Source organism: Xenopus laevis, chromosome 8L, assembly GCF_017654675.1.
Source record: "Xenopus laevis strain J_2021 chromosome 8L, Xenopus_laevis_v10.1, whole genome shotgun sequence".
Classification (NCBI taxonomy): domain Eukaryota; kingdom Metazoa; phylum Chordata; class Amphibia; order Anura; family Pipidae; genus Xenopus; species Xenopus laevis.
The window spans coordinates 87,751,012-87,768,152 of record NC_054385.1 but is presented as its reverse complement, the minus strand read 5'-3'; the positions used below and the strand labels follow the sequence as shown (position 1 = coordinate 87,768,152).

Below are 17,141 nucleotides of genomic sequence, written 5' to 3'. Positions count from 1 at the left end.
TATCAGTTGGGCCAATTTAAAACTCCAAAGACCGCACTGGGCACACAGAAGACCGGTCTACACAGGCCCCCTCATAGCCTAAAGACTAAAAACACAGATTTGGTCCATCGGTAGGGTGATCAAAAACGACACAAAGATTTAACAATTCAATTTGACGGTTTTGCCATGTATATATCGCTGTACAGTACAGTAATACAATGGCACAGTAAGTTAAGTTGAAAAAAGACACGTCCATCAACAGAAAATAACAAATTAAAAAATCCTCTGAAGACATCTTCAGAGTGGACACAAAAAACCTATTTCTGGCTTACAGGGCAATATAACTAGTGCCTGGATCATTTTCTACCACTTAACCCTGTATTTTCACCCTTGCTAAAAAGGGATCCACCTGTTTCAGTTCAGGAAAATAACACAACTGTACAGCTCTCGCTGGGTTAAAAAAACCTTCAAGGACCTTAAAATACAACTTTTATTTGTGATATCGATGGAAGGACCTACTGGCAAATAAAGCATCAGAGAGTTTATTACCATGGTCCCCTTATATATTATACATACAAGTATCCTTTCTTTCAAAAGAAAGAAGCAGAATGATCACGAGAGTAGAGTAGTTGCTAAGGAAGGATGCACTTAACTTGTTTCCAACTCTGGGATAATATTTGGACAATGCTTTCAATTACTCTTAAGTAATACTGATCAGCGAGCAGTGATCCTGAAGTAGTTGCAGAGAGAGATTAACCTACAAGGTTTCTGTATGTACACATTTATATAATTACTGCAGCACTGTACATTTTCAAAATACATTTGTACAGACAGGAGTAACAAGCATTATAATTAATATATATACATAGTTGTATAAAACCAGAGGAAGCCCTGCTGATCTTACCATTCTGGTGCCATACATTAATATGGAAGAACGTTAATAAAGCTCTAGGTAGCCATTTACATGTTCAATATAAGGAGTCTGAATCTAGCCCATGCTGTTAGCCTTTTTCTCGGGAAAACTAGAACCCGCTATTAGCAAATAGTATTAAATAGCTGAACATTAATGCAAGATGTTATTGTGAAACCTGGTATCAACCATCTAGTGTTAGAACTACAAAGACAGACATGTAACATACTGTTTCAGCAGTTCTTCAACAATTATAATCTACTTTATACAATTTCCAAACAGAAACATAAAGTTTGTATTTCAATTTTTAAATGTTCAGCATATCCTTAAGGCAGGGATCCCCAACCTTTAAAACCCGTGAGCAACATTCAGAAGTAAAAGGAGTTGGGGAGCAACACTAGCATGAAAAATGTTCCTGGGGTGCCAAATAAGTGCTTTGATTGGCCATTTAGTAGTCCCTATGTGGATTGTCAACCTACATTGAGGCTCTGTTTGACAGTACCTGTTTTTTATGAAACCAAAACTTGCCTCCAAGCCTGGAATTCAAACATAAACACCTACTTTGAGGCCACTGGAAGCAACATCCAAGGGGTTGGAGAGCAACATGTTGCTCATGAGCTACTGGTTGGGGATCACTGCTCTATATCAAGGGTTCTCAATATTTTTATCCCCATGAGCCACATTCAAATGTAAAAAGATTTGGGAAGCAACACAAGCATAAAAAGTCCCTTGGGATACCAAATAAGGGCTGTGATTTGCCTTTTGGCAGCCCCTATGTTGACTGGCAGCCTACAGGATGCTCTGCTTGGCACTATACTTAGTTTTTATGCAATTAAAACTCGCCCTCCAGGCCTGGAATTCAAAAATAAGCACCTGCTTTGAGGTGTAACGTTCACAACTAGGAACTGTTGTGACCGAGGATAGCCACTCCAAGGGGAGTGGATATGGTGGACGCCCAGGGGTGTAGCCATAGGTAATAGTAGGCAAAAACATGATGGTGATGAAGTTATAGCAGGTTTATTGCAGACGGAACACAGAAACACAAAAGGCAGGAACAAGCAGAATGGCTGATCGAGGAATCCACATGGTGAGGGAAAAAAGGGGAACACAGGAACAAAAGTACTCACTCAGGAAACAAGGTAACAAGGTTTTCAGGAACAAGACAAACAAGGTTTTCAAGGTTCAGGTTCAGATTCAGATTCAGATTCAGATTCAAAATAGCAGGTCAGGAACAAACAGGATACAATCAATGACTCAGCACTGAGCAAAGCTCAGGGCGGGGTTTATAAAGGGAAGGTGATTAGGAAATGGGAAACACATGAGGGTAAACGAGGTGGGTGGAAAACAGACTGTGAATGGCAGATAACAGAAAACAATACACACCAAAGTTCAGAATCAGCCCTGAGAGCCCCCAGTGGCTCATCAGGTAAGTGCTGCAATGAGCAGAACAGCACCACCAGAGTTCAAGTCCCGGGCTGATCCTGACATTACCCCCCCCTTGAGGATCGACCTCCGGGCGATCCCAGGATCAAATGGTCCCCCATCCATTTTAGTCCAAACCCTGGGGAAATGGGCCGAAGCCTCGCCAGAAACGAGAACAGGAGCTTCTTGAGGATTGGAAAACAAAACAAAGAAATTGCTGGGGTCAGGAGCCAGAACAGGAACATTGGCAGAATTAGGAGCCAAGATATCACAGCCAGAGTCGGAAACCAGGACATGAAGACAGACAAAATCAATACAGGCACCCATTACAGGTGGCGGACCAGGAGCTTGGACACCCATCACGGGTGGCAGACCAGGAGTTTGGACACCCATCACGGGTGGCGGATCAGGAATACAGGCACCCATCACGGGTGGCGGATCAGGAGTTCGGACACCCATCACGGGTGGCGGATCAGGAGTTTGGACACCCATCACGGGTGGCGGACCAGGAGCACGGGCACCCATCACAGGTGGCGGACCAAGAGCACGGGCACCCATCACAGGTGGCAGACCAAGAATACAGGCACCGATCACGGGTGGCGGATCAGGAGTTTGGACACCCATCACGGGTGGCGGACCAGGAGCACGGGCACCCATCACAGGTGGCGGACCAAGAGCACGGGCACCCATCACAGGTGGCGGACCAAGAGCACGGGCACCCATCACAGGTGGCAGACCAAGAATACAGGCACCGATCACGGGTGGCGAATCAGGAGTTTGGACACCCATCACGGGTGGCGGACCAGGAGCACGGGCACCCATCACGGGTGGCGGACCAAGAGCACAGGCACCCATCACAGGTGGCGGACCAGGAGCACAGGCACCCATCACGGGTGGCGGACCAGGAGCACAGGCACCCATCACAGGTGGCGGACCAGGAGCACAGGCACCCATCACAGGTGGCGGACCAGGAGCACAGGCACCCATCACAGGTGGCGGACCAGGAGCACAGGCACCCATCACAGGTGGCGGACCAGGAGCACAGGCACCCATCACAGGTGGCGGACCAGGAGCACAGGCACCCATCACAGGTGGCGGACCAGGAGCACAGGCACCCGTTAGAAATAGGAAGAGGCAAGCCAGGACAGCAATACCAACACCTACAGCAATAGACCTGATAGAGACAGGATTAACCGCCCTACCAGGTCCAGTAGCAGGGAAAGTGGCACTATCCAGGGCAGGCAGGTCCTCAGGCCCGGAGGCCAGGGCAGGCAGGTCCTCAGGCCCGGAGGCCAGGGCAAACAGGTCCTCAGGCCCGGAGGCCAGGGCAAACAGGTCCTCAGGCCCGGAGGCCAGGGCAAACAGGTCCTCAGGCCCGGAGGCCAGGGCAAACAGGTCCTCAGGCCCGGAGGCCAGGGCAAACAGGTCCTCAGGCCCGGAGGCCAGGGCAAACAGGTCCTCAGGCCCGGAGGCCAGGGCAAACAGGTCCTCAGGCCCGGAGGCCAGGGCAAACAGGTCCTCAGGCCCGGAGGCCAGGGCAAACAGGTCCTCAGGCCCGGAGGCCAGGGCAAACAGGTCCTCAGGCCCGAGGCCAGGGCAAACAGGTCCTCAGGCCCGGAGGCCAGGGCAAACAGGTCCTCAGGCCCGGAGGCCAGGGCAAACAGGTCCTCAGGCCCGGAGGCCAGGGCAAACAGGTCCTCAGGCCCGGAGGCCAGGGCAAACAGGTCCTCAGGCCCGGAGGCCAGGGCAAACAGGTCCTCAGGCCCGGAGGCCAGGGCAAACAGGTCCTCAGGCCCGGAGGCCAGGGCAAACAGGTCCTCAGGCCCGGAGGCCAGGGCAAACCGTACAGAAACTGGCTCGGGAAGAAGCAGTCTTCTGCGAGCTGACACGGGAACGGAGTCTGGCTGGGCTGCTGGCACGGAGACTGGAACCGTCTGGGCTGCAGGCACGGAGACTGGAACCGTCTGGGCTGCAGGCACGGAGACTGGAACCGTCTGGGCTGCAGGCACGGAGACTGGAACCGTCTGGGCTGCAGGCACGGAGACTGGAACCGTCTGGGCTGCAGGCACGGAGACTGGAACCGTCTGGGCTGCAGGCACGGAGACTGGAACCGTCTGGGCTGCAGGCACGGAGACTGGAACCGTCTGGGCTGCAGGCACGGAGGCTGGAACCGTCTGGGCTGCAGGCACGGAGGCTGGAACCGGCTGGGCTGCAGGCACGGAGGCTGGAACCGGCTGGGCTGCAGGCACGGAGGCTGGAACCGGCTGGGCTGCAGGCACGGAGGCTGGAACCGGCTGGGCTGCAGGCACGGAGGCTGGAACCGGCTGGGCTGCAGGCACGGAGGCTGGAACCGGCTGGACTGCAGGCAGCTTTCGGGGAGCAGGCACAGGCAGCTTTCGGGGAGCCGGCACAGGCAGCTTTCGGGGAGCCGGCACAGGAACAAGGTCTGGCTGGGAAGCCGGCACAGGAACAAGGTCTGGCTGGGAAGCCGGCACAGGAACAAGGTCTGGCTGGGAAGCCGGCACAGGAGCAAGGACTGGCTGGGAAGCCGGCACAGGAGCAAGGACTGGCTGGGAAGCCGGCACAGGAGCAAGGACTGGCTGGGAAGCCGGCACAGGAGCAAGGACTGGCTGGGAAGCCGGCACAGGAGCAAGGACTGGCTGGGAAGCCGGCACAGGAGCAAGGACTGGCTGGGGAAGCCGGCACAGGAGCAAGGACTGGCTGGGAAGCCGGCACAGGAGCAAGGACTGGCTGGGAAGCCGGCACAGGAGCAAGGACTGGCTGGGAAGCCGGCACAGGAGCAAGGACTGGCTGGGAAGCCGGCACAGGAGAGAGGACTGACTGGAGAGCCGGCACCAAAGCTGGAGACTGGAGAGCCGGCACCAAAGCTGGAGACTGGAGAGCCGGCACCAAAGCTGGAGACTGGAGAGCCGGCACCAAAGCTGGAGACTGGAGAGCCGGCACCAAAGCTGGAGACTGGAGAGCCGGCACCAAAGCTGGAGACTGGAGAGCCGGCACCAAAGCTGGAGACTGGAGAGCCGGCACCAAAGCTGGAGACTGGAGAGCCGGCACCAAAGCTGGAGACTGGAGAGCCGGCACCAAAGCTGGAGACTGGAGAGCCGGCACCAAAGCTGGAGACTGGAGAGCCGGCACCAAAGCTGGAGACTGGAGAGCCGGCACCAAAGCTGGAGGCTGGCGAGCCGGCACAGGAGCAGGTGACTGAAGAGCCGGCACACGAGCTGGAGACTGGAGAGGGTGCTGGGAAACTGTAGAAAAACTAATAAACTGGGGTTCAGGTCTGAGAGAAAAAGAGGGTGACCTGGGTTTGGCAGCTGCCACAGGAGCAGAAGGTTGTGGAGGAGACAAGGGCCCAAAAACTGGAAGTGGCCGATCTGACACAGGCCAGATAGCGGTTTGTAGTTCATCTTCATCCGAGTCTAGATCCTCCCAGTCCTCATCGAAGGCTGAATCCTCCCACTCATCATCGGAGACAAAATCCTGCCAGACATCATCAGTGAAATGGATGGCGTCTTCTGCCTTACCCTCTCCATCCCAAGGGAGTTGCAGTTTAACAACAGAGTCAGAAGGCATGGAGGGCTTTCCCAAAGGCTTCCTGTAGTTGGGCTGAGTCATTCTGTAACGTTCACAACTAGGAACTGTTGTGACCGAGGATAGCCACTCCAAGGGGAGTGGATATGGTGGACGCCCAGGGGTGTAGCCATAGGTAATAGTAGGCAAAAACATGATGGTGATGAAGTTATAGCAGGTTTATTGCAGACGGAACACAGAAACACAAAAGGCAGGAACAAGCAGAATGGCTGATCGAGGAATCCACATGGTGAGGGAAAAAAGGGGAACACAGGAACAAAAGTACTCACTCAGGAAACAAGGTAACAAGGTTTTCAGGAACAAGACAAACAAGGTTTTCAAGGTTCAGGTTCAGATTCAGATTCAGATTCAGATTCAAAATAGCAGGTCAGGAACAAACAGGATACAATCAATGACTCAGCACTGAGCAAAGCTCAGGGCGGGGTTTATAAAGGGAAGGTGATTAGGAAATGGGAAACACATGAGGGTAAACGAGGTGGGTGGAAAACAGACTGTGAATGGCAGATAACAGAAAACAATACACACCAAAGTTCAGAATCAGCCCTGAGAGCCCCCAGTGGCTCATCAGGTAAGTGCTGCAATGAGCAGAACAGCACCACCAGAGTTCAAGTCCCGGGCTGATCCTGACATGAGGACACTGAGAGCAACATCCAATGGGTTGGAGAGCAACATGTTGCTCACGAGCTACTGGTTGGGGATCACTGCCTTAAGGCATGGTGCTGCACATTACAAAACAATCCCTTATCAAGAAACCCCCCAGCTCACAAGAATTCCAGAAAATAGATCCCATAGTATTCTTCATTTATCAACTACCACAACGGCAAAAAGGCAGCCCCAATTCTTCCTTATCGTATACCATTCTGCTGCCTACCACTGGTTAGAACATACAGCATATAACAGTGACTGTGATTTTATCCATACAACATGTTTTGCAGTAGCATGGACACACTTGATGGAAGAGTCATGTTGTGTGAATAAAAGCAGTGATGGATTTATTCTGCTTGTTACATCCTTTATTTATATTGTGTTGACGTATTTTGAAACATTTACAGAGATTATACATAATTCAAAGTCCTTGCCCCAGTGGTTCCTATAACACTCACACACAAGGTTCAGTTGGTGTTTGGCAGCAAACATATGTAGGAACCCTGTTAATGGGTACCATGTTTATATCATTATCCAAAAAAGCACCTAATTTTTTTTTCTTTGTCTAGGGTCAACATTACGAAGAAGAGAAAAGAGCACTGGGCCATGAAGTCATTGCACTTAACAACCATTTACTGGAAGCCAAGGTGACAATTGATAAATTATCAGAAGACAATGTAAGTATTTACCTTCTGTAACCAGTTGTGTTTTTCAAATCCACCAAGTTTTGTCCACAAAGACTTTATTACATATCAAGATTTATATTACATATCCAGTTACCGTAAGAGATGGAGAGCTTTTTTGGCACTTTCTCTAGGGCATGAAAGAAAGACTCATGGGTAGCAAGCATCTTCATTTTTCTGGTCATAATGATTTGCAGAAAATTTGCAAAACAATGAGGAAGACATTTGAGACCTTGCGGTAAAATTAATCAAAATCAAAGAAGCAATACGTTTTCAAGCCACCATCTAAACCAAAATTTACAGAGGCTAAACAAGATGTACCTATGAATGATTTATAAGGCAGATGTTTTAAAGCACAGAAATGCACCCGTAGAACCTACAAAGAAGGGGTGCCCGGGACGTTGATCGCGGCCTACCATTAGATCCCGATAATAGTCCTGGTAGACAGCAACCTGCTAGTAGTTCTGGGAGCTGCTGTCACTAAAAATGCCTAAGCTCCCTTCTTTTCCACTTGACTGTAGCTCCTGCTCATGATTGGAGCGGATGAGTTGGCGAGAGGCGAGCACTCATTGGTGCACACCATGGCGCGCTGTGCTCTGATTGGTAAGAGTGGGGATATTTGAGCCTGCCCCCCAACAGGAAGAGCTAGGTGATCCACGTGTATGAGAACTGATGTGTGTTATGATTAGATGTATTGGTGTTAAGTGTTTGCTACGGCTCTGCTTTAATAATATGGCATGAGATTTCATGTGGGCTGTAACGTGAGGCTGCCAGTAGTATGGCTGTGTGCGACCTACACAGGAAGGTTGTTTTGACCGCTAAAATGTGATGCGGATTTGTTGGTTGTTACAATATTTGTGTGTTTCACCTGAGATGCCCTGGTACCTCTTACTCTCCTTATATGTAACGTTTAATCCTCTGGCAACAATTCTGTATTTTCCCTTTTCTTTCCTGTTAAAAATGGCTGGTCTGTTCCCTGTTCTCTTCCCCTCATTTGCACTATAGAGTTAAAGGGGTGGTGCATCTTTTAAAGGGGTTGTTCACTTTTAAATGAACTTTAAGTATGACGAAGAAAAGAGTCATATTCTGAGACAATTTGCAATAGATTTTTTATTATTTGGGGTTTTTGAGCTATTTAGCTTTTTATTCAGCAGCTTTGCAGTTTCAGCCATCTGGTTGCTAGGGTCCAAATTACCCTGGCAACCATACATAGATTTTTAATAAGAGAATATGATATGAATAGGAGAGAGGCCTAAATAGAAAGATGAGTAATAAAAAGTAGCAATAACAATACAATAAGGGGAAGAGGTAGATCTCCTGACGGGGCCTGGTGCAGAGAGTAGATCCCAAGGTAACAAAGCCTGGCCACCCCTGCTATAAAGAAAGTACCTGTACACTGGAAGTGCAAACTGAATGAATGATGCACAAGAAAGGAGCATGCCGGGATGTCCATGTCCTTTCCATGTGCCACCTCTCCAGTATGTAGCAATTTCCAGCACAACTAGTGCTGCATACATAAACAGTTGCTATTCTGAACACTTCATTCTGGAACACAAACACTTGGAAGGGATAAAAATTCAAAGGCTAATCATAAATGCCCTTGGTTCTATTCTTTTGTTTATTGTATTTTCCTTAATTATACAAAGAACAGTTTTTGAATGGAGATGCCCTTTAACCTAAAAGGTCCAGGATAGGGAATAAATCGGTGTAAAGCACTTTATATAATAATATACACTAATAATTATATATTATATTAATATATATATATATATATATATATATATATTATATATAATATATATTAATAAATGATACACTTTGAGGGATATATAAGTTTACTTTGAGTATTTTATAGAATGGCTAAAAATCAACTTTTTTTTAATTATTTCTTTATTTTGTATAGTTTTTTAATTATTTCTGACTCTTTCCAACTATCAAATTGGGGCACTGACAAATGCCCTGTACAGCTGCACTATTAAGCGGTTATTTATTAAACTCAGATTTGTCTTCAAATTTTTAGAAGGAAAAAAGAAACTTGATATTTTTTCGTGATTTATTGTACATTAAAGCTGCAAAAAGTCTGAATACGAAAATCCCCCATCTCAAACCTGTCACGGTCATGTATAAGTCAATGGTAGACTTCCCTTTTACCATTTGAAGATATCGTGGTCTGCGCTGGTCAGGGTTTTCGGTTATCCAGAACCGATTATTTCAAGTTATTTTATTGATAAGATAAAATCGTGGATGGGGGTTTGGTCGAGCTTGGTTTAATAAAAAAAAGACACATTTGCGTTTTAATAAATAACCCTCTTAGTGTTCCTGCTATGTTTGATTACGTTCTTTTCAGCCCCTCTGCTATTCACATTCCAGTCTATTATTCAAATCAATGCATGGTTACTAGGGTAATTTGCTAAAATTGGAGACTGGGGAGCTGCTGAATCAAAAGCTAAATAACTCAAACCACAAATACAGAAAAATGAAATTGCAAATTGTCTCAGAATATCTACATCATACTAAAAGTTTCTGAACAGGGTATTTAAGCAATTCTTTTCACTCTACTCCCTAACTCAACTTTGTAATTAAAAATATCAAAATGGCAACAAATGTATTTTAAGAAAACCAATATGCTTAGGAGTAGACATATGGGAATCTTATGCAATTTGGAAGTTAAAGCTAAAGTGCACATTACCATTATTACCGAGTTTCTAACATTCTCTTGACAAACATTTCAAGCTTGTCACCAGGGTGTTAGCAGAAAATAGCTCATTACAAGAGATGTAGTAATGCTTACAGAGGGAATCATCCAGGGTGCACTATGTTCCCATTCATTAATTTTGAACTTAATCCTTATTTTTATGGTATGCTACACACTGCATTTATAAATTGAGAGGAGGTATGTGCAGACATCTGTTTTCATTATTACAAATGACATTTTTCCATCTTTGCTTTTGATGTGTTCAGATGAAGGCAGGTGGTCGTAAACATAAAAGTCTTTTTACCACATGAACAGCTTTTTAAGATATAATTTACATACAGCAGCGCATGTCTGCTTGCCTTTTGTATCCTTATTTTTAAAGATGTTACATTTAAAGATGTAACACAGACAACTGTAGCAATTAAGAGATTATGTTAGGATATTAATCGTTAAAGGGGACCTGTCACCCAGACATAAGAAGCTGTGTCATAGAAGTCATTTTTAAATTAAATATGAAACCCAAATTATTCGTTTTTTTATTATTACCCCCAGAACTGTAATAAAGTAATTGAAAGGTCTCAGCTGAATGATATATTGCTTGCCCCTCCTGTATGCCTTAAGGTGGCCATACACGGATAGATCCGCTCGTTTGGCGATGTCGCCAAACGAGCGGATCTCCCTCCGATATGCCCACCTTGAGGTGGGCAATATCGGGCTGATCCGATCATGGGCCCTAGGGCCCAACGTTCGGATCCTAGCGCTCGCAAACGGGCGGTCGGATCGCGGTACCGCATCAACGAACAGATGCGGCCGCGATCCGACGGGATTTTTAACCCCATCCGATCGAGATCTGGCCGACTTTCGGCCAGATCTCGATCGGGGAAGCCCGTCGGGGGCCCCCATACACGTGCCAATAAGCTGCCGACACAGTCTGTCGGCAGCTTTTATCGGTCCGTGTATGGCCACCTTTAGACATGAAGGTGGTGCAGGTAATTACTTTCACTTTCCATTCTGCACTTTCTAGATGTACCTGCTCTTCTCACATTCCCCTCCCTCCTCACCATCTAATTGTTTAGCTAGTGCTTGAGCATCACGTGAGCATCAAGATTTTGGGGTGATGCAAAGTTTGCCTTAATAATAGTGTCCACAAAATAACAGCTGCATGCTTGATTTGATTGTAAAAAAAACGATTTAAATAATTTATAAAGTGTAAGTGAAGTTTATTTTGCTTGACTGACATCATAAAATAGGATTTGTAATTATTTCTTAGGGTGACAGGTCCCCTCTAATTTGCATTAGCATAAATAAAAGTACACAATTGATGCTGTGTGCAAGGCTGTATTTTCTATTTAGGCTCCAGAGGGTTGTGCCTAAGGTGGCAACTCCAGAGGGGCATCTCTCAGGTGGCTATATAAAATGTATGTATTTAAAATCTCCTAGCCCACCTCCTACTTATTTCAACATCCAGTGGCACACCACTAATAAAACATTATCAATGTACATCCCTAGCCTTTTTTTACTCCACACTTGCCAATTGGGTATATAATGACTTTTTTTCAATTACTCTCTGTTTCTTCTTTTTAACCCATTACATGTGGTAAACTGCACCTTTAATATTTGTAAGTGTTTCCTAGATAAAGCTCAGTAATAAGGATTAATTATATCTTAGTTTGGATCAAGTACAAAGTACTGTTCTATTCACAGATAAAAAGGAAATCATTTTTAAAATTTGGATAAAATGGAGTCTATGGGAGATGGTCATTCCATAATTTGAAGCCTTCTGGATAACAGTTTTCTGGATAACAGATCCCATACCTATATATGTATGGTATGGAGGAGTGACAATAATCAGTGGATATTAGCGCACTCCATTTTTATTGACGAATTTGTATATCCTATAGGATAAAATTATGTAAATCATGTATATATTGTGCTAGGTCATTGAGTCACTTTTACTTCTTCTTATGTTTTTTATCTGTCAAATTCTGTATTCGTGAAACTCTTTATTAACCCACTGCATAATTAAGCTGATTATCCTGGAAATGTCTGACAAAGAGCAAAAACTAAACATAATAATAATAATGAATAATAATGAATAATAAATAATAATGAAAGCTTACAGGTAAACGGTCCACCCAACAAAATCATGTATAAATGTGGGGTTTGCTACTGATGATTCTTTGTAGCTACTACAGTATGTGGCCTACAAACATTGTAGATGCAACATTCTGGCAGGTAATATGTGAACACACATTATCCAGGTAATTTAGGTTGCTGCATACCTAAATCCTATCCAGTCTTCTCCAATGTGTATCTTCATCAAATAAGTCTTCCCTAAATTCCCTTTAACCTGTAAAAATTCACCCCAAACCCACTTAAGCAACAATACTCTCAAATTCCTTGGCAGATCTGCCACGTTACATTTTCTTGGTGTTAGTTGTAAAAACTGCTGCTTGTGGATACAGGAACTGTACTGTTTTTCACTTCTCAAGTTTTAGCTTAGAAAGGGATGTACTATGACACTGCATAGTTTACACTGAAATCAAGGCTATTGAATTTTTAAAAATTAGCTTGATCTGCCCCCTTTTCATAAGCGCCAATGAAATCTTGGTTACAAGTGAAATTGATCTTCAGAAAATGGAACCTTCACTTTATTAACATGAAGTAAAAATGTTTACCTGTCTGGCAAGATGTTCCCTTCCAACTCTGATGGGTCATACCTGAGAGATGTGGCACCAGTTTTCCCAAGTACCAAGCACCCTGAAATATGCTGTAAAGACATTCCATAAAAGAAAAAAAATTCAGAGCTGCTATTTGAACCCGCATTTTTATATGGGTTAAATAATGTCCAATATGAAACAACTCGGACATTTTTCAGTAAGAATAAAGTCTACTCTATTTGAATAGAAGTTCAAATAATTAAACATCTGATTCACCATGTGTCTGACACTATAACAAACTATTTGAGATTATGTAATCAACCTGCTATTCATAGCTAAACTAGGCAGTAAGTGGGCACTTCAAGGGACAAGATTGATGGTACTCAGTTTTGTGACCAGATTAACTGTGCTAGGAACAGCCTTTGTGATGAACAAAGGCTACCCTGGGTGTCTGTAGGTGTTAATAAATTGCCGTCTTGTTGTTTTATGTGATTTCTGTTTTCTTTATAGGAGCTATACAGAAAAGACTGCAATTTAGCCTCACAGCTGCTGCAGTGTAGTAAAAGCTACTTCCGAGCTCATAAATTATCAGAGGTAAATTCAAAACCACAATGATCGACGCATGATGTGACACCATTCGATAGACTAATATGAGTATGTGCCAAAGAATAATCAAGAAATCTGAATTGCTTTTTCACAGCTTTGCTAGATAAGAAGTATAATGTTAATAATAATTCTAATGTGATAGTTATTATTTCCACTTAATGCATAAGGCAGATGAGGGCAAATTGATTGGATTGCATGCAAATACAATGATTTTGCATTAGATAGAGGACTTATGTATTAACATGAGCAAAGCCTTCCTTCTCCATTTAACAGGAACAACTAGAGCAATGGTTGTTTTCATTATTATATGTATTCTGTGTGAGGGCCCATAAAAAGTCTATTGTTTGGTAGGGGTTACCAGAACCTTTGTTCATGCCACAACATAACCCTACAGTTAATGTAAATAAGGCATTGTGCTTATCATGTTTATTAGTGTCTTATCCCATTTTGATTTTTTTTCCTGTAGTTGCCCGCTGACTTCCAGGAAAGAGTAAGTCAACATTTGGAAAAGCATGGATGTAGCCTTTCTGTGCCACTTTCTAACACAACATATGCTGACAGCATTCCTACTTGTGTCATTGCTAAGGTTTTGGAAAAACCAGACCCAGGCAGCGTTTCTTCACATCCATCAAGTGCTTCAATGAGAGATCTTAACTATGAACAAGGAGGTCAGGTGCCTGATGAGAAACTTCGCCAAAGGCAACAGTTCAAGTCAGAAATTTACTGCAGTGACACAGCTCTATATTGCCCAGAAGAAAGAAGAAGAGACAGGCGGCAAAGTTTTGATGTACAGGTTAAAGATGAGGTGTTTCTAAGGTCTCAAAACTCTACAGACAGCACTGTTGAGGACGGATTCCACTCAAGTTTTTCACATGAAGCCTTCAATGAATATGTAGCATCTCTACCAACCTCTAGTTCCTACTCGAGTTTCAGTGCTACTTCAGAAGAGAAGGAGAACAACCAAACCAACACTTTAACTGCCTCACAGCAGGCAATATATATGGGTAACAGGGAAGACCTGTTTGAAAGAAAATCAACAACAGGTTATGAGCATGCAGCAAGTCCAAGATTTGTGAAATCAAAGTCTGTCCAGCACATGGAACACAGCCCAGAAAACACTGCATCATCTAATTTCACAAGATCTTCTTCCTACGTAGAGGAGCCATTTAATTTCTCTAGAATACGTACACAACAAACATTAAGTGCTCATAAGTCACACAGTGAATGTAGGAGCTCTCACCTTTCAGAAGAAGATCTGCCAACCCGCTGGAGACAGCTGAGTGTGGAAGATATTGGGGCATACTCATACAGCAATGCTGGAAGAATTTCGCCATGTAGTTTTACTGAACAATACTTTGTACACAGTCCTGTTAAGCAGCTGGAAAGCAGAATGAGTCCACTGTATGCAAGCTACAAACAGGACAGCTTTTCAGAGGGAGAAGAAGTTTGTCAAACTAGAATGGGCGATTCCTGTTTTTTGAGAACAGACTCTGGCTTAAAAATTGATATCAGTGCCAGCTGCAAACAAGAAATGTTATCTACTTTTAAATCAAAGGAAACGAGAGACCAAAAAGTTGAGAGGATGTCAGTCCAAATGAGTAATAAAAGTATAGACTCTAGTTCTTCAGCTAAGAGGGAATATGTAGATGTCAGTCCAAATAGTTCAGCAGAATCCCTAACTCAAAGCCCTATGGAGGCTTCCGAAATGCACCAGTCTTCCATTGAGCAAGGACATTCAAGTTTCCATGGAAAGCCCCAGCAATTTCAAAGAACTGGAAGCATTGGCTTAACTAGAAAAGACAGTCTTACAAAAGCACAGTTATATGGGACCCTTCTGAATTAATGAGCTTCCAAACTGCAATAAAACATAACATGATCAAGTTTTACTGACACAAAGTCGAAAGACCAGATGAGTTCTGACTGGGTTGGCTTACCAGCATTATCAAGCTGGCTATTTGTATAACTTTGTACATTAAGTACCTTAAAGCATTTGGGTAAACAATTTAATTTATGGCTATATAAAATCAAAATAAATCCACTAACATATAGGAGGTAGAATTTGTGTACAAACAAATGGTATAAAATAATGAAGGGTTATAAAAAAAAAATCTAACCAAAGCTGATTGAGCCATTTATTACATAATAACATACAGTCGAACCATGATTTTACATTCTGTGGAGGGGTGTAAATCATGGCAAATTGTGAAATGCAGAAGACAAAATCGAGGTTTGACTGTATTAATATAAATCCCAGGAATCTGCAAATTATGCACAAGCATAATGAATGCAATGATACTGTCTTGAGCAGGAAAACTAAGCTAATGTGAAAAACATCCCATGACACAGTATGGCCCAATTGGATATTTTACATTTTATGAACATATTCCAGATTAGTCTCAGTGCGGTTATATTTAAATAGGATTAATCTGGTGCTGCTTTGAACCAAAGCAAAACGCATCTTTTAATATATGTTTCCAATATAATTGAACTAAATCTTCCATGGGTTGTATACCCAGATATTTTGAGCACTTTTTCATAAATCAGAACATTGTCCTTATATACTTTTAACAAGCCTTTAGAGCTTTCTCAGTTGCAAAGCAGTCTTTGCAAACAAAAAGGTAATTGGTAGGTGTAAACAGAATCAATCATTTTTGGATTTCATTTATACCAAGTCCTCCATGAAAGATTAGGAAGACTAGAACAATTCCACCTAAAATATAGGAGATTTGTTCTAGACTGGCTGACACGCAGGGGCAGATTTATCAAGGGTCGAATTTCAAAGTGTAAAATACTGCGAAATTCGACCATCGAATTGCATCCTACGAAATTCAAATTCGTAGGATTTTTAGCATCGTATGATCGTATTCTGATCGTACTTCGATTCATACGATTTGAAAGATTTTATCGTACGATTTTCCTTCGAATGCCAAAAACTTAGAAAATTGCTCTGGAAGGTCCCCATAACCTAACATAGCACTCCGGCAGGTTTAAGTTGGCGAAGTATTGAAGTTAAAGTTTTTTTTTTACAGAGACAGTACTTCGACTATCGAATGGTTGAATATTCGAACGATTTCGAAGTCGAAGTAAATTCAAAGTCATAGTATCCTGTTTGATGGTCGAAGTATCCAAAAAATTACTTCGAAATTCGAACTTTTTGTACTTCGAAAATTCACTCGAACTTATATCTGCCCCGTAGTGTGCACTGTGTGCAGTCAGCTGAAATGCACCTAAAATCACCTCCTCCACAAACTTTAAATGTCTTAAAGGACATATTAAACCTACATTTTCCTACCATGTATATAAGTTGGGCATATCTTCCGCACCCAAGCCACATTATTTGTACTGCATATACCCCCTCCATTTGCCAGCACCATCACATTTTCCTAAAACAAGTAGCAGCTTTCACCCGGCGGCCATTTTCTGCAAACAGGACAAGCATTCTGTAAAGTTCATGCAATGCAGAATGCAGCTTTACACAGGCACAGCATACTTTGATAAAAAGTTCTGCTGGGGTTGAACACTGTAATGGTTAAGCTGAGCTCAGGAGAGGTAGTTTGGAGAAAAAAAATAAGAGCAGAGTTTCTATGGGAACCAACAATGCTATCTCTTCATTGGCTGTTAGACTGGAGGGTGTGTTTAGTAATCTTAGCTGAGAAGAACTGAGCATGCCAAAAGAAAACAACAGCCAAAGCAAACCCCTGAGTGAGGGGGCCGAGTGGGTTAGAGGAAGAGAAGGATTTCTAAGTGATTAAGGGGATGCTGCAGCTTTACTGCTAACCTTTTAACAACCAGAGTGGCAGTTATTTAAAGATTTTAAAGAGACTGTTTACTGATTAAATTTTTGTGGAGGGGATTTACATTTTGTAGCCCAGAGATTGGAGTACTGCCAGACATTTCCCTTTCAAGTTAATGGGTAGCAGCAATAGGTGATT

General features: G+C 43.7%; 1 protein-coding gene across 6 annotated transcripts in view; it reads left to right on the top strand.

Annotated features, from left to right (window-relative positions):
• begain.L (brain enriched guanylate kinase associated L homeolog) overlaps positions 1-16,032 on the top strand; it is a 110,951-nt gene extending 94,919 nt beyond the window's left edge. For 5 of the 6 annotated variants that reach the window (XM_041573071.1, XM_041573072.1, XM_041573073.1 and 2 more), the window contains 3 exons: positions 7,135-7,242; positions 13,114-13,197; positions 13,676-16,032. In XM_041573071.1, the coding sequence (XP_041429005.1) occupies positions 7,135-7,242; positions 13,114-13,197; positions 13,676-15,052 (1,569 nt within the window). In that variant the 3' untranslated portion in view covers positions 15,053-16,032. The remainder of the gene's footprint in view (positions 1-7,134; positions 7,243-13,113; positions 13,198-13,675) is intronic. The other variant, XM_018230561.2, reaches the window with a different exon arrangement.
• The last annotated feature ends 1,109 nt before the right edge of the window (positions 16,033-17,141 follow it).